This window comes from Nesoenas mayeri (assembly GCF_963082525.1).
Source record: "Nesoenas mayeri genome assembly, chromosome: 3".
NCBI lineage: Eukaryota > Metazoa > Chordata > Aves > Columbiformes > Columbidae > Nesoenas > Nesoenas mayeri.
In genome coordinates, this window is record NC_137544.1 from 3,277,655 (window position 1) to 3,305,125 (window position 27,471).

A 27,471-nucleotide genomic window follows, 5' to 3' on the forward strand; every position below is an offset into this window, starting at 1 on the left:
AAAGGGCTGTGGGGCATTGGAACAGGCTGCCCAGGGCAGTGCTGGAGTCACCATCCCTGGAGGGGTTAAAAGGCGTTTAGACGAGGTTCTCAGGGACATAGGGCAGTGCTGGCGTTGGGTTATGGTTGGACTCGATGATCCTGAGGGTCTCTTCCAACTAAAATGATTCTATGGTTCTATGGTTCAGCTGGAGAAGAGAAGCTCCGGGGAGACCTTAGTGCGGCCTTTCTGGACTTAAAAGGGGCCGATAAGAAAGATGGAGACAGACTTTTTAGCAGGGCCTGTTGTGATGGGACAACAGGTGATGGTTTTAAACTAAAGGAGGAAGATTCAGGCCAGACATGAGGAGGAAATTGTCTGTGCTGAGGGTGGTGAGAGCCTGGCCCAGGTTGGCCAAGAGATGGTGGATGAACCATCCCTGGAGACATCCCAGGCCAGGCTGGACGGGGCTCTGAGCAACCTGAGCTGGTGAAGATGTCCCTGCTCATGGCAGAGGGGGCACTGGATGAGCTTGGAAGGTCCCCTCCCACTAAAACTGTTCTATAATTCTACAGGACCACATCTCATCTGGAGCAAAACGCATAGGCCCAAATGAACAAGGGTCTTGTAATTAAATTAGCTGAATGCTGACCTGAAAAATCAATGTTACTTTGGCTTTGGCCACAGCACATACTGATCAGAAGTCATGTCTTTAGTTTCTGCTTCTCTTTTTACAAGTGCCTATCAAAAACCTCAAGCTGAAAAGCATTCAGAGCTTTTCTTAAGAGCAGTAGTACTGTGAACACTGCAACTCTACCATTTGAAGCAACAACAAAAAACCAAACTGAGGTCTCAGGTATCCCAAGCTGCAAACCTAAAATCAAGTAGACATCTGTACTGCATGATACAAAATGGGGCAGCTGCACCCAAATTACTTCCTAAGATCCCGATATGTGCTAGTTTCCTAAAACAGGACGGAGTATTGTATGCAACCATCGTTTGGTCAAGGACTGTGCTCCCAGTTTAAGAGCACAGAGAACTGGAGGCCAGTAAACAGGCTGGTACCCCAGTCTTGTAAGTTCAAAAATACAGGTTTTGAACTTTATTGCCCATCAGAAGGTTGGGGTTGTATCCTCTCCATCTCATAGCAACACTGTGAGAACTCAGGTAAGGGGGAATTCTCCTTGCTCAGCAAACTCCTCCAGATTTTGACTCATTAATACCTCAGGATATAACAAACTGTCCTCTACAAGTACCTGATCTCTTCCCCTGACCATGGACAAAACGCTGAAAAGAAAGGATGTAGATTCTACAAATGATGTGGAAAGCCAGAAAGAATATCCATAATTCTGCCTTCTGAGCAGCATTTGAATTGTATGTAGTAAATAAAGACCAAGGCCACACCTTAAATGAAAACAAAATACTGAATAGTTGTTCATTGTGTGAGCGCTATTTCCAGATAAACGAACAGCACATAATTATGCAATTAACAATTACGATTATCTAAATAATCTCATTGTAGAACTGGAGCGAGTCAAGTTCCGCGATCCATCTCAGATTCAGCATTTCTAGGTTTTCAGTACTTACACAAATACCTATTTGAACCAGGTTAGTATTTGAACTAAGTTTCTCCATTGAGAAATGATATTATATAGGATGAAATAAAGGTCTCTAGGAGAGGCAGTCGGATCCACTTCAACCCACGCAGGCTATGGGCAAAGCCAACTCATATCCACTCAGCACCAGCCCAAACTCTGTCTGCGAAAACAGGCAACCCCAACCTTATGTAAACACAGGCATGAAATTCAGTTGACAACTTCAACATTCCTTGTGTGACATTCACACGTGTCCTACATCTTGGGGAAAAAAATCCCCCAAATTTATGGATTTTTAGTTTTTAATTCAAGTGCTGTCAAGACAGCCCAGTGAAATACACGGGGACTTCTTAGAGAATCCACTGTCAAACCTTTGCCATAAACACTGAGGAGCAACATCATCTCCCCCACATAATTTTCAAACACAGTGATTATCAGACCAGGCAGTAACTGGGAAACATTTTGGAATTCTGTGTACATTCAAAACTCCAATGTATGCTTACTAAAAACTAACAAAACAAATATATATATATATGTATATATATATTGGATTGTTTGACTCTTTTCACTGTGAAGCTCAAGTATTTCAAACACACAGAGACTAAGAATGCTGCTAAATACCAACACAATATTTTATCTGCACTGAAATTCAAGAAGCCGTCTTATATATGTTATGTTAAAGCAGTAATGGTTTTTACAAGTAGATATTTCATTGTTTGCCTTATGCGTGGATTCTTTTTGTCAAATGCCCCTTCAAGAGTTTCCTAAAGACAATTAGATTTTTAGTCTTATGGCCTTCGCTTCGGAATGGCCAAAACCCAACATTTCTTCCACATCGAGCCAGCTATTCCTCCAGGCGATGACATTACCTCAGAACCATCCAGACAGGTGCTGAAATCAGTGTTGTAGGGCTTGCAAAACAGAAAGTCACTTCCCACTCAGACGGTTAAAACCTGTTTGTAGCCTGTTGGGCTCCTCAAAGCAACTGGATGCTCCAATAGTTTTGGCAATAGACGTTCCCAATTTCACCGGGGTTAACCAGAACGAGATTAGACCACATTCCTGTTAGCCAGTCTACGCTTGTGTAATCTCGGCTGAAGGCAAAACCACCTCTGCAGCTGAAGGTAAAACCACCTGCAGCGAAAAGAGCAGCTCAATGAATAGATCTCCAGAGAATGGCAGCCCAGGGAATAGAGAGTTCAAGGTCATCGGCTTCATACTTTGTTTCAATTTTAGAGATGATTTCCACTATCGAGCATTTGTGGCTTTTAGTCTCTACTGCAGTAGGGAAACTCTCAGTTGCTGGAAGGAAGCTTTTGTATTTGTATTTTTTATTGCAATAAGATCCTGGCAATGGAATTCATCCATTCATCCATCCATCCATTCATCCATCCATCCATCCATCCATCCATCCATCCATCCATCCATGAAAATGCAACTGGCTACAGTTGCAAGAAAACCACTCGCACCTTTGAACAGCTCAGTGGTTTGTTCACACATGATCAGGAGTAACAGGCAAAGCGGGAGAATAAGCTATTCCTTTTCATTTCATGAGGAAGAAGAATTAAAACTATATTAAAATGCTTCGAAAACACTCAAGGATGGTTTAAACAAGAATTAGGGGCAATCCTCCAACTTCTGGAAGCTGATCTCCCTCCAACCAGAGAACAGGTGCCTGACAGGTATCGACTCTAGTAATCTCTTGAACAGAAAGCTAACCAGTAGTATTAGAATAACATATAGCAAACCCTATTGATACTTTTAAATGTGCCTTTTTGCTTATGTATTTGCAAGATGATTAAACAGCTTGGGTCCATTCCAGCTGGTTATAGGGTGGGGGCAGAGTATACAGCTCTATCCATCACAAACCTTTTAGTAATTTTAAAAAACACTATGAAAAAGATAGTTCTAGTTAAAGCGAGAACCACCAGCTTTCAAAACAATTACTTTCAAAAGGCTTTTCTTGGTTTAGAAGCCACAGTCTCGTGTTACGAACTCTGAATCAGTCTCACATCTACATTCTCTCAAGCATCTTCCATTCAGGGAAGTTCAGGCAATTAAACCATCCTGCCTCAGTTTCCCTGACTGGAGAGAACGGGGATCTACATTACTGGGATATTAAAGAGTTAATTAGGTAACGCTTCGTGCAACACAGCTTCACTGTTTCTACAAGTCTCCATTAACACCTAATTAATAAATCTCTGATGAGCTGTTTCTTAGAGAGCTGGTACACCACGCAAATCTTTACCAAGCAGTTATGATGTCCCTGTTGCCCCTGGGTGAGGATATATAGTGATTTTTCTGGCTGCCTTTAAGCTGTCATTCATCTCTTCCCCCCCAACCCCCACTAAAAAAGTTTATTTACTAAACTTTGGAGCATTTGGTACAAAGCAAAAACCAGCAAGCTACATCAAAGCCGCCCTATTATCACTCCCTAGTGAACTGTGAAAATATAAATTCAAAGCTGACAAGCTAGTTAGACTTTTAACTAAAATCGGAGTGCAATTAACTTTAACCATGCCACTCCACTACTGTATTTCTGGCACCGACTTGGAGAAGTGGCCCAAATTCTTCTGAGAAACAGAACAGAATAGAAAGACCATTTATCTAGTGTATTTATTCAGGGCAAACCTCCTCCTCGGTGTCAAGCAGGGAACGTAGCGTTGCTGACTGACTGGCAGTGATAAAGGAGCTGGTATCATTTTCAAATGAGTAGCGTGTCCTGCTTTCCCAAATGTTAGAGAAAAGTGAATAATATGCCCTCCTAAATAAGAACTGGCTACCGATTCAGAGATGCACACTGGGGAAAAGGCGCCTATAAATTGCTGGACATATAGAACTATTGCCTTAAAGTTTAAAGGTATTTTTGTTTGCAAAACTTAAGGAAAGTAATTGAGAAAGACGGAGAAAAGGATCATTTGTTTACAGTAAAGTTAGGAAATGGCATTAATTTACAGAATAATCTGTGTACACGTTGTCCCTTCCAAGGTTCCTTGAGGTCCTGTACACTTTTTGTGTACTGAATCATTTTAGTAGCACTAAATCCATAAGACAGAAACTGTTACAAACATACTGCCTTACCTAAGCATCCAGATGGAAAGGAAACTAATATAAAGCTTTTATATATTTGCAATATATGTATATAAACCAAGAGCTATGTACCCAAAGCTCAAACCATTCCAAATATTTATATTTTAGAACGGTAGCTTTAAATCTGGAGGCCAAAATCATCATATTCAATGGAAAGAGGTGACCCTCAGATGCACAGGTCATACCTTAAGTGGGTTAAATGGCCCTTCTCTGGTGCTTTTCTCTTCCCCTGCTTCTTACATGTTACATCACTATATTTAACCTCTCAGCTAGGATTAATCTCCCTCTACTTTAGGCATCGAGCTTAACTCTGAAACAATTGGAGAATGTTGTCTTGACTCCATCATTATCAGCAGATCTCCACAGCAACAAGATACCCTGAAGGACGAAACAAGAAAGCGAAGTGGGTACTTCTTGCATGACGCCCTGAAGATGATTGTGTGTCAGGGCCCTTAAGTGGTGACAAACTCATGTTTTCTTTCAAGGACGTCAGACCCAACAAGAGAGAAAATTCTCCTACCAGCCTGACAATACAGGTTCGAGAAATAACGCTTACTAATTAGGACAAGAGAGTTTTGATGTTGGGAAAATAAGTACAAAAACTACTTATAGGTATCACAACAAAATTTAATATCTTGTTGCCTGACATCAAGATAATTTTGCCTAGTTACCAACCTCACAAAATTCCTCTGATAGTGCTACTGGTTCCCATCCCTTCAGCCATCCTTGCCATGTTCCCTTGCTCTTTCTTTCAAGAAATCACCTGGATTTTCCGACTTTGCCCCACAACAGCCCAAGGGCTTTGACAGGTGAGCACTGGCAAATCTTGCAGTTGAAGATGTCATGAAACCCAGCTCAGCACATCTCTTTGCTGAAGGCTGCTGTTGTCTCTACATAGCAAAATCAGCACTGAAGAATATATATAGCTGGAAATAGGTCAATCTAGTGCAAACCTACCTTGCCGATATGTTATATCGCACTGTATACTAGTGGCTGGGCACATATATGCTGTTTTTCTTCAGCTGACTGTAGCAGGGCAGGTTCCTAGGAACAGAAACATCTTAGATGCCCATAAATTTACCCAAGCTGCTCTGTGCTCAGGTGAAGAGCATTTTGTTCCACTAACACACAAAAGGCTGAGGGAGCTGGGGCTCTGGAGCTGGACAAGAGGACACTGAGGGGGGACTCATTCCTGGGGATCAATATGGAAAGGGGGAGTGTCAGGAGGATGGAGCCAGGCTCTTCTCAGTGACAACCAGTGACAGGACAAGGGGCAATGGGTTCAAACTGGAACACAGGAGGTTCCACTTAAATTTGAGAAGAAACTTGTTCCCAGTGAGGGTGGCAGAGCCTGGCCCAGGCTGCCCAGGGAGGTTGTGGAGTCTCCTTCTCTGCAGACATTCCAACCCGCCTGGACACCTTCCTGTGTAACCTCATCTGGGTGTTCCTGCTCCAGGGGGGGATTGCACTGGATGAGCTTTCCAAGTCCCTTCCCATCCCTGACATTCTGGGATTCTGTTTAAGTTCACTCATGGTGTGAACTGTGGGTTGTCCTGTGCAGGGACAGGAGTTGGACTTGATGATCCTTGTCGGTCCTTCCAACTCAGGACACTCTATGATTCTAAAGAAAGAAACTTCAGGGCTAACTGAACTTTAAAGTCTGTGATTTCAACAGTATCTGCAATAGCCCTGCAAGGCTTTAGATATTCTCAAGCCTGTGGGGATGCTAGGCTTTGAGGTACTGAAGGCATCTGGGACCAGATGGGTTTTACAACCCATATTCCACCACCCAGGGACAGCTCAGGGGGTTAAAGCAGAAGGACAGCATCACCGCTACACTGGAAGATTCCCAGAAAGCAAGCGCAAGCCATGACTGGGCACGAAGCCCTTTATTGTTATCAGTGTTTTCCTAAAGTCAGTTGCCAGGAGCGACAAACCTCTGTTTTCTAGTAGCAAGTGTTAAAATCAGAATACCCAGACTTTTGTGGCTGAAGAGCAAAGGGCTACAGCGATGGGCGTCTCTTGGAGACGCCCATTTCCCTACGACAACGGAGGGAAAAAGGAACGGGCCATATTTTGTGCCTTTGGATGCGATCCATCGCAGTTGCTACACACAGCATTCCTTCGCCGTTTGGTAACTGAGAAACACAAGGCTTATTAAAAAGGAAAAAGAGAAAACAACCCTGCAGCGCTCTGGTTGGTAAGAGGAGGTCTGTAATGAATGGATGTCGGAGAATCAGCAGCCCAAATGATACATTAAGTACTAGCTGTCAAAACAAGGGTTGCTGCCTCACTGACCAGCAGCAAACATTTATACAAACACTCCTGCAGGTAGACGGTTCTTCCCTTTTCTGCTTGATCTCAACTTTTCAAGATTCACAGATCTGCAGGTTTACAAACACTCAACCTCAGCTGTGCAAGTAACTTGGTTCCCTGGAAAAAAACTCCCTCCTCCCATCCAGATTTTATGTAAACAGCCTGGCTTTTGCACAGGTTTCAGAAAAGCCAGAGAAAGTCACGCTTCAGGAAGCTCCGAAAGTTTAATTAAGTTACAATGTCTTAAAACCACAAAATAGCTTTTATAGGCGATATGGTTGTAAAGTTCAAAAGGTAAACAGAGAAGCACATACCGTACACTGGACAAGGGGAGGTTCCAGTATAAGTTGGGGAATGACCTATTAGTGAGCAGCGTAGGGCAATGGGACCTGGGGGTCCTGGTGGACAGCAGGGTGACCATGAGCCAGCACTGGGCCCTTGTGGCCAGGAAGCCAATGGTACCTGGGGTGGGTTAGAAGGGGGTGGTCAGTAGGTCAGAGAGGTTCTCCTGCCCCTCTGCTCTGCCCTGGGGAGACCACACCTGGAATCTTGTGTCCAGTTGTGGCCCCTCAGTTCCAGCAGGACAGGGAACTGCTGCAGAGAGTCCAGCGCAGCCACCAAGATGCTGCAGGGAGTGGAGCATCTCCCGTGTGAGGAAAGGCTGAGGGAGCTGGGGCTCTGGAGCTGGACAAGAGGACACTGAGGGGGGGACTCATTCCTGGAGATCAATATGGAAAGGGGGAGTGTCAGGAGGATGGAGCCAAGCTCTTCTCGGTGACAACCAGTGACAGGACAAGGGGCAATGGGTTCAAACTGGAACACAGGAGGTTCCACTTAAATCTGAGAAGCAACTTGTTGGGGGTGAGGGTGGCAGAGCCTGGCCCAGGCTGCCCAGGGAGGTTGTGGAGTCTCCTTCTGTGCAGACATTCCAACCTGCCTGGACACCTTCCTGTGTAACCTCATCTGGGTGTTCCTGCTCCATGGGGGGATTGCACTGGATGAGCTTTCTGAGGTCCCTTCCAACCCCTGACATTCTGGGATTCTGTGATGATTTTAAACTAAAAGAGGGGAGATTCAAGTGAGACATGAGGAAGAAATTGTTGACAATGAGGGTGGTAAAGTAATTGAACAGGTTGGCCAGAGAGGTGGTGGATGAACAGTCCCTGGAGACATCCCAGGCCAGGCTGGACGGGGCTCTGAGCAACCTGAGCTGGTGAAGATGTCCCTGCTCATGGCAGGGGTCGCACTGGATGAGCTTGGAACATCCCTTCCAACCCAAACCATCCTATGATTCTACACTTGCAACAGCTACTCTGTTTCTCCAGAAATAATCAGAGAAACTGAAAGTGTACGATATACTTTGCACTTCAACATTCTCACTTATAACATAAATATTTCAATGGGCTTCAAAAAGAACAACACACTTTACTCAAATTAGGTTAACACCTCCTACATGGGCCACCTGAGTCATTCCCGGATTTACTGATTGCGAAACTGGGATGTGGAGAAGTAATTTGACCCAATGTGTGAATAGGACAGCAGTGAAAGGGAAGAAAAGAGCCCTGAGTGCAGGTTTGCTGCTCCTCACCTGAGCCACATTCTCCTGTGAGGTGATATCCCCTACAGACAAACCACACGGCCAAATCCAAAGGGGCTGGGAGACGGGGGTTTAAAAGCAGCGATTAAGAGAAGGCTTAACACGGCGTAAGTTAAAACAGGGACATTTTCGCCTTCTGACTTTATAGCGTGCAAGTTAAAACAAAAACTTCCTCTTCCAGCCGTTTGCTGACGTGTGAGATTACGCAATTTTCTCTCATCACCTCCAAGTTTGGCCGAGGGTTCTCACTGCTTGTGAGATGAAATGTGAATGGATGCCCAGAGCTTTCAGCATTAGCACAGTCACTGATATTAAGAAGCTGAAATTAGGTCACTTTGGCCAACATCGAATCCCTCCCCACAGAACACATTCTCCTGCCCCTCTGCTCTGCCCTGGGGAGACCACATCTGGAATCTTGTGTCCAGTTGTGGCCCCTCAGTTCCAGCAGGACAGGGAACTGCTGCAGAGAGTCCAGCGCAGCCACCAAGATGCTGCAGGGAGTGGAGCATCTCCCGTGTGAGGAAAGGCTGAGGGAGCTGGGGCTCTGGAGCTGGACAAGAGGACACTGAGGGGGGACTCATTCCTGGGGATCAATATGGAAAGGGGGAGTGTCAGGAGGATGGAGCCAGGCTCTGCTGGTGACAACCAGTGATAGGACAAGGGGCAATGGGTACAAACTGGAACAGAAAAGGTTCCACTTAAATTTGAGAAGAACCTTGTTGGGGGTGAGGGTGTCAGAGCCTGGCCCAGGCTGCCCAGGGGGGTTGTGGAGTCTCCTTCTGTGCAGACATTCCAACCCGCCTGGACACCTTCCTGTGTAACCTCATCTGGGTGTTCCTGCTCCATGGGGGGATTGCACTGGATGAGCTTTCCAGGTCCCTTCCAACCCCTGACATTCTGGGATTCTGGGATTCTGTGAATGTTTTTGGGTAGAAGCAAACCTGAGAACTGGATAACCCAACATTCGTGTTTCATTACATCACTGCCCCAGATTCAAGCCGAGTAGCACCAAAAGTTTATATAAGCAGAATATTACAGTGGTCTTCATGAAACAATTTTGAGTTTTAAATTGATATCGTTACTGAACAGACTGACAACATAGAAAAAGGAAGATGTTTAGAAAACTTAATAACCCACTGGGCTAAATGTATTGTTTATTAACCCATTAAGGACTTGATACTGGGATGAGCTGAGCCAGGCAAGTAATAAAGATTTAAAGCCCTGAGATTATTTGAGAATTGTTGGAGGAAACAGCTTTTGCATGAACGCGGCAGCAGGGACATATAGAGTTAGCAGCCCCCCCATATTCTGTGCATCAAAGCAGAATTCAGGACAATGTCTTTGCTGCGACACTTTCTATACTCAATTCCATAGTGTCTTAATACATTAATATTTGCATTAGTCCTGCTTTTCAGAGGATTTTACAGTTATTTACTGGATGGCACCTAAACCGAGGAAGTGTTCCATTCCCTTGGAGTGTTTGGTACAGATTAAGGTGCTTTTTGAATAGAGTTAAGTGTTAAAGGAGTAGATGAGAGGTGGGAGGATCAACGCAAAAGTCCTGCTTAATTACTTATGCTGTTCCCCTTTTTCTCCATGAAACATATGAACCATATTCATATGAGACATCACAGACATACACAAAGGCTTAACTGAAATAATAACTAAAACTGATGACTTTTCCCCTCATCTAAGATTTTCACTCCATTAAAAGATATAGTGGTCTCATGAACAATAACAAAAAGCACCTACAAGCTTGTACTTGACCACAAGACATTTGTAGTAATTCCTACTTTTCTAACTGCAAATATTCCTAGCAAAACATACAAGTTGACTATTTGAAATGAAAATAACTTTTTAGAAGTGTTCCATAGAAAATTGATGGTATTTTCTGTGAACTAGAAAGCATTTCCTAATCAGCATTAGCATTTGACTAATTTGCTGCACTCCAGTAGCTTTCTTCTACTCCCAAGCTTATAGAAATTTCTTTGCATAAAAAACATTGAGAATAAATAATTTTCTTTCAAGTATTGAAGGACTGAGTGACATTTAAATTCTTCAAAATTCTGGAAAACAGGATTTTAGGGCAGACAATATTTTTGATCTTCTCTTCAGTTGTTAAAAACCAACCTGAAACATGCAGGTGACATTGGATTGAGCCTGAGCTGGGTTCGATTCTGCTGCTGCCAACATGTCCCAGCACTCGGAAGGAATCAGCTCATGGTGAGAACAGAGCAGGTTTCAAATGAATCCCAGCAAAACAGAAATAATAAGGAAGAACTAAATGATTAGAAGTCGTCGGCCCTGTGGATAGTCACATTTCTCACTCTCTGTCCCCTCTGCTATCCCATGTCAAATCAACCCTGGTCTTGTCTTTTTCATAGGACCTTAAAGATCAGCGTAACAGAATATTAGTGCTTAACTTCGGCTGGGTTAAGTGAGAGCTGGTGACCAAAACAGCCCTGGTCAACCTTGATTCTGAAGGACACGAGCATCTTCTACCAGCAAGTTAAAACGTATCTAAGTAGAAACTTCTGGAGGTCCATCGCAGACTTCTACGGAAATTAATTAGCATGAACAGCGGCATCATCTGCTCCAAAGCCAGAGCACACTTCAACTTGTTCTCACTAATACCCACTGGGTTCATATTACCGAGCCTCTGCCAAATCAAAACACTTGAGTGCACAACCCATTTCCCCCCCGAGGAGAGAAAGAACAAATTATGCACAACAGATAGACGTCACATCCCTTAATCCAGTGCGGGGAAGAGTTCAGACACTGTTACATGCCCAGAAACTTCAGAATTGGTACCCAAACGCTTTCCAATTCCGCAAAACTCAGGGTTGCTTGAGCTCCCTTCCATTCTCTTTTCTTCTTTCTATTCATCCTTAATATGAAATCTGAGGTCCTTTCCCAAAAGCGTTCTGTGAGGTAGATCAGCAAGCCACCACCATCATCATCATCATCATCATCATCATCATCACTGAGATCCGGGCAACTGAAGGATCATTTTAAAGATGCTGCTGAAGCAACCAGAGCGTGGAAGGTACCTACTATCCCACTGCATGATCATTTTCTCCATCATACTCTTCCTTTTTTCTTAACTGAGGGATACAGGCACTTATTAGCAGATGGTCAAATTAGTGATATTAGTCAGCAGGTCACACAGACCTATACATAAATATATATATGGTAACAACACAATCATTCAAAGGAAACACACTAATAGTTTGCACAGTCTTCACTCTGTAGAACAGGGGCGTCAAACTCATTTTCACCGGGGGCTGCATAAGCATTGTGGTTGCCTTCAAAGGGCCGAATGTCATTTTGGGATTGTACAAATGTAGGAGTTCTAAAATCACAATCCTAAAATGACATTCGGCCCTTTGAAGGCAACCGTGAGGCTGATGCGGCCCCCAGTGAAAATGAGTTTGACACCCATGTGCAGATGTAGGGAAGAAGAGACAATGAATTTCTTGACCTTGTCTTATTACTTTGAGAAAAATCAAATGAGCCCAAATTAACTTCAAATTGCCAAACTTTTCAAATACATCAGGCAGCTGAAGGGACGGCAGAGAGAGGAGTGAGTGCCTCATCTTCTCCCAAGGTTACCTTGATGGGGAAGTTTACCATTAAGTCGCACTCCAGCAACAGGTATTTCTCCTGATTTGAGAGGGGAAAAAAAGCAAATGCTTACAGCTAAAGAAAGACCAATTCAGAAGAGAAGTCAAAATACAGGACCAGAGGTGGAAATGCTCGTTTCTTTGATTTTAAGCGCTTTCTCAAGCTGAATCATTTATTTCGCCCCAACTTCTGTTTTGCTTACAGAATCACAGAATCGACTGGGCTGGAAAAGACCTCAGAGATCATTGAGTCCAACCCTTGGTCCAACTCTAGTCCGTTTATTAGATCATGGCACTAAGTGCCATGTCCAATCTGAGTTTAAAAACCTCCAGGGCCGGTGAGTCCACCACCTCCCTGGGCAGCCATTCCAATGCCTGACCACTCTCTCTGCACAGAATTGCTTTCTAATAGCCAGCCTCAATTTCCCCTGGCAGAGTTGAAGCCCATGGCCCCTTGTCCTATTGCTGACTGCCTGGGAGAAGAGCCCAATCCCCACCTGGCTAGAACTGCCCTTCAGGTAGTTCTAGAGAGTGCTGAGCTCAGCTCTGAGCCTCCTCTTCTCCAGACTAAACAAGCCCAGCTCCCTCAGCCTCTCCCCATAGGTCTTATGTTCAAGTCCCTTCACTAGTCATGTTGCTTACCCCATCTGAACCAAGCAGCAGTTTCATAATCAGTTTGATGAGCCAAAATCAGAAGACACCTGTCACGGAGGCACCCCGAGGTTAGTTTAAGAAACAACAGGGTCCAAAACAACTTTTATTAAACCGGTGAGAAACAGGGTTTTAGCACTCCAGAAGTGACTTGAATACAGGTTCGGATATCAGTTGAGGAAAATTATTAAGGGGTAGCAACTAATACAACAGGAGGTCCACAGTGTGCACGAACATGGCTTCACCCAAAACAATGCTGGAGCCGTCCCTGAGTCCGGAAAGAGTCCACACTTGCCTGAGCATGGTGTGGGGTTATTTTAAAGGGATATACGTACTCATAGTGAGTATGGAAAGTGTACACTCGCAATTCTGCGAGGGTAAATTTACAATACACTCATAATCCTGTAAGGAGAAATATATGTGCAAGTGTGCACGGAATATTACACGAGCTTATGTGGAAGCACGGGAGGAAAATACACTCGTGATTACGCGAGGATTCATTTATACATGTGCTCGTATTGTGCACAGAAAATATAAATACACGTGCAAATGTGCACAGAAAGTAGATACACTGGCAATCCTGCGAGGGTTGATTTTACTCACACACGTGGCAGCAGGGCAAGCGGAGTCTCTGTCCTGGGTGGGGGGCAGTGGCGCCTGGCGGCAGCGACTCAACTCATAACTCCAAGAGGTCGCGCACAAGGGGCACGTTTTGACGAGAGTCCCGTTTTTTATAGGCTGATCAGATCTGACTGTAGGCATTCCAGAAGCTTCTCTGCACCCCCACCCTGGCTGTGGGTGCTCCTGAAGCTTCCAAACATCCCCCACACTGGCCAGTGGCTCCCTGGTTTCTCAGCACTCCCTTCTCCTAATGGCCCTGGCCAGGGGGCTCTGGGGTCAAACAAAAGAAGCTGTTGGCCTCAAGTAGCAGAGAGAGAGATGTGTCTACTCCTTCCACATCGAAGGAGGGAGGGGGGTTTGCATTCTGCCACAACACCTTTGGAGAAAGGTTAGACACTCTTACATAACTAAAACTGAGGAATAATAAGACTGTGCTATGAGCATCCAGGACCATCATCTGGGCACTGTGCTCCACCAGCAGAAGGTAAAACCAGGGACAGAAGGGCAGGTAATAGCCTACGAGATCAGCTCATCATCAAGAACTTGCCCACCTGGCTTTAAATACCAACAGGAAACCACCTGCTTGGTTCACACTTCCATCTACAAATCCTGTTATGACAGGATCAAAAAAAATGGACTTTTTCTTGTTTTGTACTGGATTTTTTTTTTTTAAAGAAAGGTCTTTGATCACACAAATATTTTTAAAAGGAAAAATAAAACAAAGCCGTCCTATAAAAGCACAGGCCCGTGACAGGGGTTGTTTGGGAGGAAGGGATTACATATGACAAAAATAAGGTTAAATTTATTCTCTAGTACTCAAACCCATATTCTTAGGTACTGGCATGATACTTTCCCACAGTATGCACACAGTTAAAGAAAAATAACCCACAGGATTTGTTTTGTGCACCCGGTTAAGCAGCTACACCAAGCATCATTGTTTTACCGTTCCTTACATGGTTACTCTGCTTTAACTTTTATTTACACACCCCATGTATAAGAGTTGTTGAGGATCACATTTTTATGCAATTTAATTCGAGTTGGATTTCACCCCCCTTTTATTTTTCACAGAATCCCAGCATGTCAGGGGTTGGAAGGGCCCTGGAAAGCTCATCCAGTGCAATCCCCCCATGGAGCAGGAACACCCAGATGAGGTTACACAGGAAGGTGTCCAGGCGGGTTGGAATGTCTGCACAGAAGGAGACTCCACAGCCTCCCTGGGCAGCCTGGGCCAGGCTCTGACACCCTCACCCCCAACAAGTTGCTTCTCAAATTTCAGTGGAACCTCCTGTGTTCCAGTTTGCACCCATTGCCCCTTGTCCTGTCACTGGTTGTCACCAGAAGAGCCTGGCTCCATCCTCCTGACACTCCCCCTTTCCATCTTGATCCCCATGAGTGAGTCCCCCCTCAGTGTCCTCTTGTCCAGCTCCAGAGCCCCAGCTCCCTCAGCCTTTCCTCACACGGGAGATGCTCCACTCCCTCCAGCATCTTGGTGGCTGCGCTGGACTCTCTCCAGCAGTTCCCTGTCCTGCTGGAACTGAGGGGCCACAACTGGACACAAGATTCCAGGTGTGGTCTCCCCAGGGCAGAGCAGAGGGGCAGGAGAACCTCTCTGACCTACTGACCACCCCCTTCTAACCCACCTCAGGTACCATTGGCCTTCCTGGCCACAAGGGCCCAGTGCTGGCTCATGGTCACCCTGCTGTCCCCAGGACCCCCAGGTCCCTTTCCCCTACGCTGCTCTCTAACTTTAAATTCTCAGTGAAGAATCCCATTGGGGATCCACCTTTTGAGGATAAGGTGTTATACAGCACACAGGTGACAAAATTCAGTACATAGATGCTAAAAGCCTGTACTGAATCAGACGAGATGAAATCTTTTCCCAACATGGACCTGCATGTTCATGTATCTTCTTCCATTATTTAATTAGACTGATTTATGGATGTCAGCTTTTCTCATGCAGGGCCTAAGGACCAAATATGAAAGTCTCAGTATGTTCAAATGATTAGAGACCTACTCAATCTCAACACAAACCATGACAATGATTTCTACACCCTTGTGGAGGAAGACACCCTTGAGGATTTTGATTTTCCCCAATTCATAAAACAGAAGAACTAAAAACCTTAAGTCCTGTTTGGGCTTTTCCTCTTAAAAACTTCCACAACCTAAAAACTCCCACAATGCAAAAAGCAAGGGCAGCAAAAATACGCCTCCAAAAAAAAATGCAGTGCAGCTTTCACACAAAGTGTAGTTAAAAAATGACTAAGTTTTCTTGATATATGAATTTGTGGGCAAACCATTTATCAATGACCTGCTTACCTGCGCAGCAGAGTCCCTCAAGCCGAGGGCCATGTCATTCCCCTTTGACTGATTAATTAGCCAATCAAGGGATATTTTTCACCGCGAGGCACGATGGTTTATTCCAACTAACGCACGGTCTCTAATGGTAACACATTAAAGCCAACTCGGCTCTTTAAGCCTATCGAAGTGACCAAAAGGGAAGGAGAGAAGATAAATCAAAAGAGCCCTCCTCAGTTTTGTTTCTGCTCCTAACAACACCCCCAAGGAACTAACACTGGAGGAAAGACCATTCTCCAATGAAACGAGAAGTAAAAGCTCAATTTCTTCCAGATGAGGAGCCATCTCTTCCTCTCCCTCTCTCTGCTGATGCCTCAACAGCAATAATTTATCCTCGAGTTGATTAACAAGGCGCTTATAGAATAGGCAAGAAAACATCGATACTTTGCTCTTCCTCCTTTTATCAAGAGCGCCACTAGGACACTGTGCTGGGTAAAGTGATTTTTAGCGGTTCTCCTGGAATAATCTTCTCTGCATCGAGAAGCATTAAAAATATGGCCTGAATTAACATCTTAACACCTAATGCATTGTTTTTCTGACTTGACTTAGATGGTGTTACAAGCTACCAGCTCAGAACAACAGGATTTTTAGATCCACTTCTCACTAGTCCGTGCTGCTAGATTTGCTCTACCTGTACCACTTGTGTAAGCTGGAGATGCATTTAGCCCTTGAGTTATATTGTCATCCCCCTTAGGTGTCACCAACCTGTCCCAGTTGTCCCTCAAGCACAGGCAAAGGCCTCACAGTGGTAACTCCTGCCAGAATCTGTGTTATGGTTTGTTTCTGTCATCTGTTTTGGGTTTTTGCATGTGTTTTGGCTGTTAAGAGTCCAAAGAGCAAAACTGGAGAGGCCAAAGAATGAACTGAAGTATTACAGAAGCAGTAAAAAGCCCTGGCGAATGGTAATTTTAATATATTTAATTCAAAAGGTAAGAAAAAACAAAACAGCAGGCGAGCACACAAACTTAATGTATCCTCTAATACTGATGCTACAGAACACAGCGAGCTCCCATTGAAGTCAAGGAGAACTAAGCCACTCTAAGCTGAGTTTTACCATTCTCTAGATCACGAGTCTAAAAATCCATAGCAAGTCAGTCATGCTGGTCAACAGAGCAGTGAAGTAAAGGGTGACGGAAACTTTTCTAGTGAGAAGCAGGTTCCTGGGGATACCAAATGCATAAAAAGCACCATTATATTGTCTTGCAGAATGTGCCACTAGGTCACCAGCCAGTAAAAAAACTTAAAAACACTTTCAAAATGCAGCCTTCCCACGAACTGAATAGCTCAGGAGGGTTGAGCAGTAATCACATGAATGCAGCTTTTGCACTGAAACAGAATATACTTGGAGTATAACTTTTTGGATAGGATACACCTCACTGTTATATGTCCCTTATGATTAGGGAGGAAAGAGGCACCTATTTCTACAAAGGGTTTGGCTTTATACATCTCCACTATCTTTGGAGACAGTGAATGCATCTGTTTGGCACTTGTGCCCAGATCTTCTACCAATAAAGCTGGGTGGGACTAAATGCCACCTTTCGTTTTCATTTGCTTTGATTCTTGGTAAAACTTACATTCACTCTTCCCAATAACACACAAGACATTACATGAGTCTGTGCTGAAAGGGACAAGTCATATATAGGAATAAGCAATCCGCTGTTCTAAGTTTTAACCCCAAATCTGACAAACTCTGTAGACTGGAAATAATTATAATACCTAGGCACAAGATACTCAGTGCCTTTAAATGCAATTACTTTCTCTGACAATAAATGTATAATAAAAAAAGAAGGAAATATGTTATAGATACCATCTTGGTGTTTTCCTGCTGCCTTCCTCTGGAACACACTGACTACAATTACATTTTTACACTGATTTCTTAAGGAAGCAAAGTTTCCACAATCATTCTGCACAGACACTTGTGTACATCATGCACTCCAGCAACTTTTTAATCCATCCTCAGAGAACCTGAGAGGTTTCAAAGATATTAAGACTCTAAAATATTTCACGAAAACAAGCAGCTGGACAGAGAAGGCCAACAGATCAGCGTGCACATGGACAGGGATTTCAGCACAAGTTCATCACCTTTAGTCACACAGTGACAGGTTCCAGTATAAGTTGGGGAATGACCTGTTGGAGAGCAGTGTAGGGGAAAGGGACCTGGGGGTCCTGGGGACAGCAGGGTGACCATGAGCCAGCACTGGGCCCTTGTGGCCAGGAAGGCCAATGGTACCTGGGGTGGGTTAGAAGGGGGTGGTCAGTAGGTCAGAGAGGTTCTCCTGCCCCTCTGCTCTGCCCTGGGGAGACCATACCTGGAATGTTGTGTCCAGTTGTGGCCCCTCAGTTCCAGCAGGACAGGGAACTGCTGCAGAGAGTCCAGCGCAGCCACCAAGATGCTGAAGGGAGTGGAGCATCTCCCGTGTGAGGAAAGGCTGAGGGAGCTGGGGCTCTGGAGCTGGACAAGAGGACACTGAGGGGGGACTCATTCCTGGGGATCAAGATGGAAAGGGGGAGTGTCAGGAGGATGGAGCCAGGCTCTTCTGGTGACAACCAGTGATAGGACAAGGGGCAATGGGTGCAAACTGGAACACAGGAGGTTCCACTTAAATTTGAGAAGCAACTTGTTGGGGGTGAGGGTGTCAGAGCCTGGCCCAGGCTGCCCAGGGGGGTTGTGGAGTCTCCTTCTGTGCAGACATTCCAACCCGCCTGGACACCTTCCTGTGTAACCTCATCTGGGTGTTCCTGCTCCATGGGGGGATTGCACTGGATGAGCCTTCCAGGGCCCTTCCAACCCCTGACATTCTGGGATTCTGTGACTTGTTAGACACACAATGAGATGTTTTACTTAAATCAATCCATCTTTGCCCACTCCAATGGCTTTAAAAGTGTTCAATTTATTTCTTTTCCTTGCCGTCCCTTGCTAAGGAGCTGGGATTTCCCTTAGGAGACTCTTCACTGTCCCGCTGACATCACGGCGAGGAAGCCTGTCAAAGAGTCAGCTCGTGTCTTCCTTTTCCTAATTGAAGTTCTCACCCCCAGCACCACTCTTGGCTTTTGCCTGCCCTGATTACTATCCCTTCCCTTCCTCTGTTCCTCCCTCCCCCGACCCCCAGATATTTATAGGCAGAGAGGTCACCTTTTTCTGCAACTTTTCTGAGATGAACGTCTCCAGTTCCTCCACTCTCTCCTTCTAGGACATGCCCTCTAACCCTGTCGCCCATTTTACTAAATCCTTTTGGACGCTCTCCAGGTTTTTGATGTCCTTTTTTCTGTTCTGCTTCTTGGTCCCAAATACCTCACGCTGACTGCAGTCTCCAAAGCAGAACCGTGAAAAAAACCCCAAACAAGTTAATTTTTAACTCATTTTTCTCTTCTGCAGTTTTTTGTTCCCTGACCGTGCCAAAAAAAAATAGGAAATAAATCTGTGCAATAGAAGCTTTTGTCACAAGTAAAAAAACCCAGACTAAACTTATAAATCGCCTAAAAGTCACAACTGTGAAACCCACAGACGTGAATATGATGATTGGTATTTTGAAGAGAGAAAGTTGAGGTGAAGGGAGTGACATCGGTTTACCCGGAGCTTTGGTGAAGCCACGGCAGAGTCAGGCTTTAATGGATTTTCAGTCCTGTCCCTTAAGATTAGCCAACATGCTTTTCTGATAAGTGCTGGGAAATGTAAGTCAGTTGAGGAAGTTCTGCAAAATGTGTCAGAAGACAATTTCCTGATTTAAAAAAAAAGAAACATAAAGTGAAAAAGCAACAAGGGCGGATAGTTACATTTCTAATGACTAACGCGGAAGAAATCGCTACTAACTTGAGACGTTCGGGCTACTTGGATTAGGTGGTTTAAGGGAACTTACGCAGGTTTACATCCAAATTGCAAAAATTTGGAGGAAGCAGATTACTCTTGAGCACAAGCCCTATGGGGAGAGGCTGAGGGAGCTGGGCTTGTTTAGTCTGGAGAAGAGGAGGCTTAGAGCTGAGCTCAGCACTCTCTAGAACTACCTGAAGGGCAGTTCTAGCCAGGTGGGGATTGGGCTCTTCTCCCAGGCATCAGCAATAGGACAAGGGGCCATGGGCTTCAGCTCTGCCAGGGGAAATTGAGGCTGGCTATTAGAAAGCAATTCTGTGCAGAGACAGTGGTCAGGCATTGGAATGGCTGCCCAGGGAGGTGGTGGACTCACCGGCCCTGGAGGTTTTTCAACTGAGATTGGCCATGGCACTTAGTGCCATGATCTAGTCAATGGACTGGAGTTGGACCAAGGGTTGGACTTGATCATCTCTGAGTTCTTTTCCAACCCAGTCCATTCTGTGATTCTGTGATACTCATCAAAAGGCCTGAGACATGGAAGCGAGATGGATGCAAAACATTCTCTGCATCTCAAACAGAGTCATTACAAACGCGCCGGCAAATCAGAATGACTCCCCCAGCCCCCAAAGCGAAATCAGTGCCAGAACTATGTTGTTCAGTGAGCAAGTTGGGACTGTCTGTAACTCATTCCCAAATCCTCAGTCTCACTCAGGAGCATTTTCTCCAGTGATAAGGCTTCATCAGGAAACACAGCTGGATGGAGGAAGGAAATTCTGAGAAGCAAAAAAAAAATAATAAAAAATAAAATAGTGGGGGTTCCAGGAAGTTCAACCAGATAGGAACTAATGGAATTTGTTTTTCTGTCTCCCCAGCTCCCAGTGTTCCTAAGCAAGTGCGAAAATCACAGGGAAAGTCTGGTAGATCTTACCCTGCAAAACAGGTCCTCAGTGCAGGTCTCCAGAGAGGATCATAATTACAATTCAATATTTTCGATCGCTTACTCTCCCTGGGAAAAAACTGCAGACGTTTTCAATTTAGGTCCATTCTGAAGCTCGCCTATTGTTTTCTTCTCCCCCAGTTTTTTGAATTGTATTTATTTTTTAAACAAAGGTCCCTGTGTAGTTTATTAAGGAGGTTTTAGTTGGACACTTGATTTATCAAAAATAAGTTGAAGAAAAAAAAAAAGTACTATTATGTTTAACATTCGGGGCAGTTAAAGGTTGCGAGTGCCTATGATTAGTAACACATATCCCAGAACCATTAAAACAATAGATTAAAGCAGTATCTTGGTCTTATTTCTTCTAGAGAAACTCCTTCAGACCCTGCAAGCAGCATTTCCTCCCATATCCTTTGCAATTCCACTCTTCTGCAATCTTTACAATCCTCTAGGCAACTCCCTCTTCCTTTGATAAGGTAGATAATCCAAATTTCAACATCCTCACTTACCGTAGTAGTGTCAGTGTGAAACAAGAGAAAAGACCCATTAGCCAGGGCTGTCCTAGGCTACCGAGACAGTTTAAAAGTGAGTCTGAGATCAGCTCTGCAGTTAAGACAGCTCAGACTAAGGTAGCACAAAACATCTCCTGCCAAAGGCAGGTCAAGATCACAAAGCGATTACTAATAACCACACTAGAAAAGACTGAACACGACTAATTGGAACAGTGTCTCTTTGACATATCTGATTTGTTGAGACACCATTTATTACGGCAGCAGTTCAGAGGCGACGTATTTTTGACAAGTTCTCCAGAAGAGCCAGGATTATCTTATTGGTCCAGAGACCATGTCACTTGGTTTGAGCCCTTCCACTAGTTTCCATTTGACCATAAGCATAGGTGGAGTTTCCTGGGTTTTGCTTTTTCCTCCCCTCCTCTAATCTTAAGATCTTTGTGCCTTCCAGATGTTCTTTAAGAACAGTTTGGTATAATAGCAACCAACCAGCCAGCCATAGCACGACAGTGCCAATGAGCATCCACATAATAACCACTGCCAGTGTCTACTGCACGTGAGGTCATTTGTAGGAATAGAAAAGTTCAAAGGCCATGGGTAAAACGGTTCTTAGTAATAACAGAAGCTCTGCAACTCACTCAGATGAAAAACTTGGCCATAATGCCATCAATAGCATCAATCCTTAAACATTTCCATAACTTCCACCATGTCTCTGATGCCTACAGAACTGCAAATGATCACCCAACTGAGTCCGTTTACAATGTGTTTTGTTATTCAAAAATGTCCCCATGTTCTGCTCCTTAAGTGACCTCTCTCATCCATCCACTGAATTTTGTCACAGGCTTTAACTGGAGCTTTAAGGGACAAATAGTCAAGGTACTGAGCCTCTTGCTGTAGCTGATCCTGCTTTGAGTTTGGTTGATCTGGAGACCCCCAGAGGTCTCCTCCAATCTCAGTATTTCTGTGAAAAGCAGCTCCTGCACCTTTCCATGAAGTTATATCCAAGATGGTTCTTGGATTGAAACAATCAGAAGCATGGGAAACAGAATTATGCTGAATATCTTTGTCAAAAGATGACAACCCTACTGTGAGCTGAGGACAGATCGTTCAGTCCAAATCTAATCTGTATTGAATGCTTCTCAAACCGCGCCCGTGAAAAAAAGAGGAGGAATCTAATACCTCGGAAAAAGCCTTAAAGATAGGACTTAAAGGATTAATACATCACTGGTACTTCCTTGTATCATCTCAATTGCAACTACAACTGGGAACCTACAGTCAGATTAATTGATAATACCAGTTCTAGCACCTGTGGAAGCATGGAAGATGTGCTGATCTGCTCCGAATAGGGACAGCAGCAACCAACTAATGGTTGCAGGGGCTGCAATGAAAAGGGACTGTGCCCTAAAGACAGACCCCCAGGGCTCTGACGGACACCAGGACTCTTCCTACGTTATCTTTACACAGGAACAGATATGAAGAACTCGCTTCCAGGAGAATGACAGCGCTTTCCTGCTCCTGTGGTGCGCTCTCTGCCACACTAGGGAAATGCCCAGTGCCTGAGGATTTCAAACACGCACAGAGAACAGCACTGCAAATCCTCCATTTGTGCCACCTTAAGGACCGAGCTCTGGAACATGATGGAAAGGGATCAGGAGAGTTCATGGGTGCAATGAAATGAAATTGCTTCGAGCTGGAGGGCCTGAGCAATGCGTTTTTGTTCTGTGCAAACTCCATAGATCTCTGATCCATGAAGAAAAGGAGAAAGAAAACAAAAAGCAATTGTGCTGGCTGTGGCTTTCTCTCCCTGTGGCTGCTTAGCAGCAGACGGTAGCCAGAAGATGACAATGCAGCTCCAAATTACATTACCTCCTGCCTGTATTTGCATGTGGAAATCTGGGTGCTTACCAGGGAACAGTCCGTGACTTTTTGCCAGAACTTTGGACCATCAGCTCAGTGTTTAGTGAGGGGAAAAAGGAAATGTGCACCATAGTCATCAGCCAACCGCTGCATCGGTGAAGGAATTAGCAAAAGCATGAACCAATTTATATACCTTCTACAATCAGCCACAAATGCACATTATCTGCAGCGTCCATTAACAAAGGAACAAGATGCTCCGCAGGATTAAGTCCCAGAAGGAGCAACAGCACTTTGCAAACTTATATTCAGTTTCAAAAGATGCAGAACACACAGAGAGAACAAGACCGACTATTTGGGCAACTCACGGGTGGGCAAAATCTACTCTCTTAACTAGAATGTTCTTAGAAGAACTAAGAACATCTAAGATCTCATGGGCCTGAAGTCCCCAAATGCTTATTTCAAGTAAGTTAAGACGGGCCCTGTCATGGCTCTCCCAGGCTCCTTTCTTTCAAGCCAACAAAACAAACTATGTGTTTTGTAACAAATATTCATAGTGTTTTTCGCAGTAGCAGAAAAGACAGGACAGTTCTTAATTTAAATTACTTCTAACCTTCCAGTTTAATTAACTGTAAAAGTACTTTTGTAGTTTAGAGAACAGTGCTCAGAAAACAGACTATGTTTTCCTGTCCTACCGATAATTTTAAAACCTACAGCCGATTCACAGAAATTATAACGCTATATGACATAACGGCAAAACCAAATCCTTAACTGTTCAAGACACCCCACTGAAGTATTCATTTTATAGTACAAGTTTTTCCAGTGAGGAATCCCCAGTCAGTCAATATTTGCTCTTCACAAGCTCCCTTATCATCCCTTAGCATTTACACAGCTACAAGCCTTATATTCCTTTCACTACTACCCAGATCCCTTAGCACATTCTTCACTCTATTCCTCTCCTCCCAAAACTCACAGTGGCCTAAAGTGAAGTTACAGAGCAATTTCGAGTATTGCACGACCAGCAAAGCATCAAACACAGGGTATTTCAGAAATTTCCGCTCAGTTTCAGGCCACATCTTTAACTACAAGAGACTCCAGAGACTTCTGAACTATCAGTGTTTGCAGCATCTTCATTTGTGCATTCCAGATGTTATCTTTTCCAAAGATATTTTCTGGACACATCAGTCACGTCGCAGCGCAAGTCTGTTATTTTATACACTGATATAGCAGGACTATTCTCTGCAAGTGCAAAATGTTAATGAACACATAAATAAAAGAAACACTAATACAAACCTTGATCTCATCACATAAAACTGAGGAAAATTCTCCTTGTTAAATATTCACCAGTGTTCAAGCCACCTTTGAATCCTTTCTTCAAAGATGAGCAAGTGTTTGCAGCTGTTCAGCCTTTCCCAACTCTTGTGAAAACAAGAGCAGTTTGTCAACTTTGGCCAGTTGCTACTCAACGGCAAATTTTATTTGGGATACTTATGGATCTTTCAGATCAAGCAAATTTCTCTGCTTTGTGATCTGTGTTGTCTAAGAAGCATAAAATTAAAATACTGACTTTTCCGAACTCTGAAGAAGTTGCATCACGTTAATTCACAAAGATATGTATTAAATCCACTCGTTTCCTAGCAGTTTAGGGCACAGCCCTCCACCTCCAGCCTTCACATGGAAACAACAGTCATTTCACAGGTAGAAGACCCTGTGCTTTTGATGGGCATACAGTAATCTCATTAGCAGAAAGACATTTAAATACGGTTTTGTTACAAGGGAAAGGTGAAGCCTCTTGTTTACCTGCGTCTTCATACTCTTCTGTCGCTTCCCAAATATGCAGGACAGATCATCTTCACTGCGCAAAGAGAGATCTTTACCTGAAAGGGGTAAGGGAAGGAAAAATAACACCACAATTTCACATCTGGTGATGACAGGTATGTTTTGATAATACAAACTGTGACCCACGCAGGTAGAGAAATTGGTTTGGGAAGTGAAAAAAGATCAGGAGGAGAATGTTAAAGACACTAAAGGGCTGACCATGGCTGTCACATACTGTAGGAAATGTGTGTGTAGGGAAAGGCTGGTGAGGAGACAACCACAGCTCGTGGTTGCCCACGGGGAACCAAGGAACAGCAGCTTGTTTTCCCCCACCTGATGCTGCAATTATCATAGCAAGACGAGGGACGCAGCCTGCGCTACGCTAAAGGGGAAAAAGAATTGTAACCTCCTACACGGAAGAAAAGTTCAAGGAGAAACCGCGCATCTTTGGAGTCTCATGAGAATTCCCCATCTCTGCCAGAGTGAGGGAGTTTATAAATCCTTGATACAGTGGAAAAACAAATCCACCTTTACTCAGTGGGGGCTTGGCTTTGATTTGTGAAATTGCTTCTGAAAAGCAAAACCTCCATCTCTGCAACACAGTGGATGATTCCAACTGAAAACAATTTCAAGGGTGAAGCAAAGATTCCTCTGAGGTCCAGTAGGACCTTTATTCCCATCTGACTTGTGGGGCCAGCTGAATATCAGACACAGAGCCGGGGGGGAAGCAAAAGGGTGTGATGTGATATTCTGAGATACTGGCAAAACCTTCGCTGATTACACAGTGCAGCAGCCTTTCTATTGAGTTGTCCACAGCTTGTCTCAGAAAATTCTTTGAAACAACAGTCAGCAAAAGTTAACAAAACAAAATTAGTCCAACTTACTAGGGGTCTCACTCCATTTGACTGTGTGATTCCAAAATCACCGACCTCGAAACAAAAACCAAGCATTTGTAATGGATTAAAAACAAATAAATCTGATTATTCCACCTGCTGCTGCTTCTCAGGATCCTTAGTTGCCCACAGAGAGTAAGGAGACACATCAACCTAGAGGAGAGAGCGTTACCCGATTTTCTGGTATCTCATTGTATGGCCTCTGGACGTCTTCTTCCAGGCAAGCTGGATGACAGTGGTGGCTGTTTTCAGCTTTATCTTGGCCATGGCTTGGAACACGAGACTTAAGTTTCCTGATGCTCCTACTCTCACCTTATGCTTTCTCTCCATGCCTTCCCCACCCCCAAAAATGTACATCCCCCACCCCCTTTTTGCATTCTCTAATAGAAAACCAATGTAGCTGATGGTAATAGAATCATTTTGGTTGGAAAGGACCCTCAAGATCATTGAGTCCAACCATTAACCTCCCACTGGCACTGACCCATATCCCTGAGAACCTCATCTCCACATCTGTCCAACCCCTCCAGGGATGGTGACTCCAGCACTGCCCTGGGCAGCCTGTTTCAATGCCCCACAGCCCTTTGGGGAAGAAGTTTGTCCTAAAATCCAATCTAAACCCATCACACTTGTGCTCCAGCCCCTTCCCCAGCTCCATTCCCTTCTCTCAACTCGCTCCAGCACCTCAAGGCCTTTCTTGGCATGAGGGGCCCAAAACTGACCCGAGGATTTGAGTCCAAATCCTTTGCAGCATCGCAGTGGAACAGTTACTAGAAAAGCAATTAAAATCACTGTCTTAATCTCATCTCGATGGGTATTTCCCAGCTCCAAGCGTGGCTGCTAATGCTGTGTGTGGAGCCCACGTTCCTCCAGCAGCCAAACTACAGAACAGCACCAGGAACGGAAGCTGCATTTTCTATCGTCGCTGCTCCCTTCTCCCGCTTTTGTGGGAGCTCGTCTTGTTTAGTCTAAAAGGAAGCAGGATTGGACTCGAACAAGGGCCATAACAACAACAGCCTTTTCAAGCAACTTTTCCTCTTTCCCTGAAAAAGGACAATTTCCCTATTTTAGACCACAGGGGGTACAATCAAACAGATTGTACCTACCTTATAGAAGCCAAACAAATAAGGGATATTGTTAATCTGAAAGCCTTGCTCCATATTTTACATGGTCAAAAGACACTTCTTTTTTCTCTATATTTAGTAAAAGGTTAAATCCAAATCAAAATAAATCCTCTTTGCTACTACCTCAAACAGGCCATGGCCTCTGTACTTGCAAGCGCTGAATCAAATTAATTGTTTAATGTCGTAAAGCGGCAGGGTCATGTTAACACGTGTGATTCTAGGCTGAATTATTTAATATTAAAAAAAACCCAAACCCCAATATCAGAATTTGGCTTTTATTCTGACGTGAGTTACTTCTGGGTTAGCAGAGGTATTTGTTATCAGAAGACATTACATGGACCTTTAAGTACAATAAATTAGCCATTAGTGGAAAGCAATCCTATTCATATGGTAAAATGCATAGATACACACAACGTGTGTATATGGATGCGTGAACGGGAAATGCAACCAGCAGAGAAATAAGAGCAAGGGATCAAATAATGGTCAAGTGCCAAAACCAGGGAGAGCTGAAATGTCATCACTCCAAGAAAGAAAGAAATGACTAAACTCCGTGAGTTCTTGATACAGTTTTTCCGGCCACCAACCACTGTCCTAATTTATCCAATAAAGCATCTGATAGATGTAAGAGGGCTTTCCTCTTCCTGCATTCAAGTTTAATCTGATCTTATCCACATGATCTCTTAGCAGGGGTTATTGGAGATTGC

The 27,471-nt window shown here is 44.2% G+C and overlaps 1 protein-coding gene across 1 annotated transcript in view; it reads right to left on the reverse strand.

The window, feature by feature from the left end:
- Positions 1-27,471, reverse strand: part of PINX1 (PIN2 (TERF1) interacting telomerase inhibitor 1) — a gene marked incomplete at its 5' end in the record, with an annotated part of 72,553 nt that overhangs the window by 30,022 nt on the left and 15,060 nt on the right. The window contains one exon of the mRNA XM_080342883.1: positions 24,736-24,812. Within this exon, the coding sequence (XP_080199009.1) occupies positions 24,736-24,812 (77 nt within the window). The remainder of the gene's footprint in view (positions 1-24,735; positions 24,813-27,471) is intronic.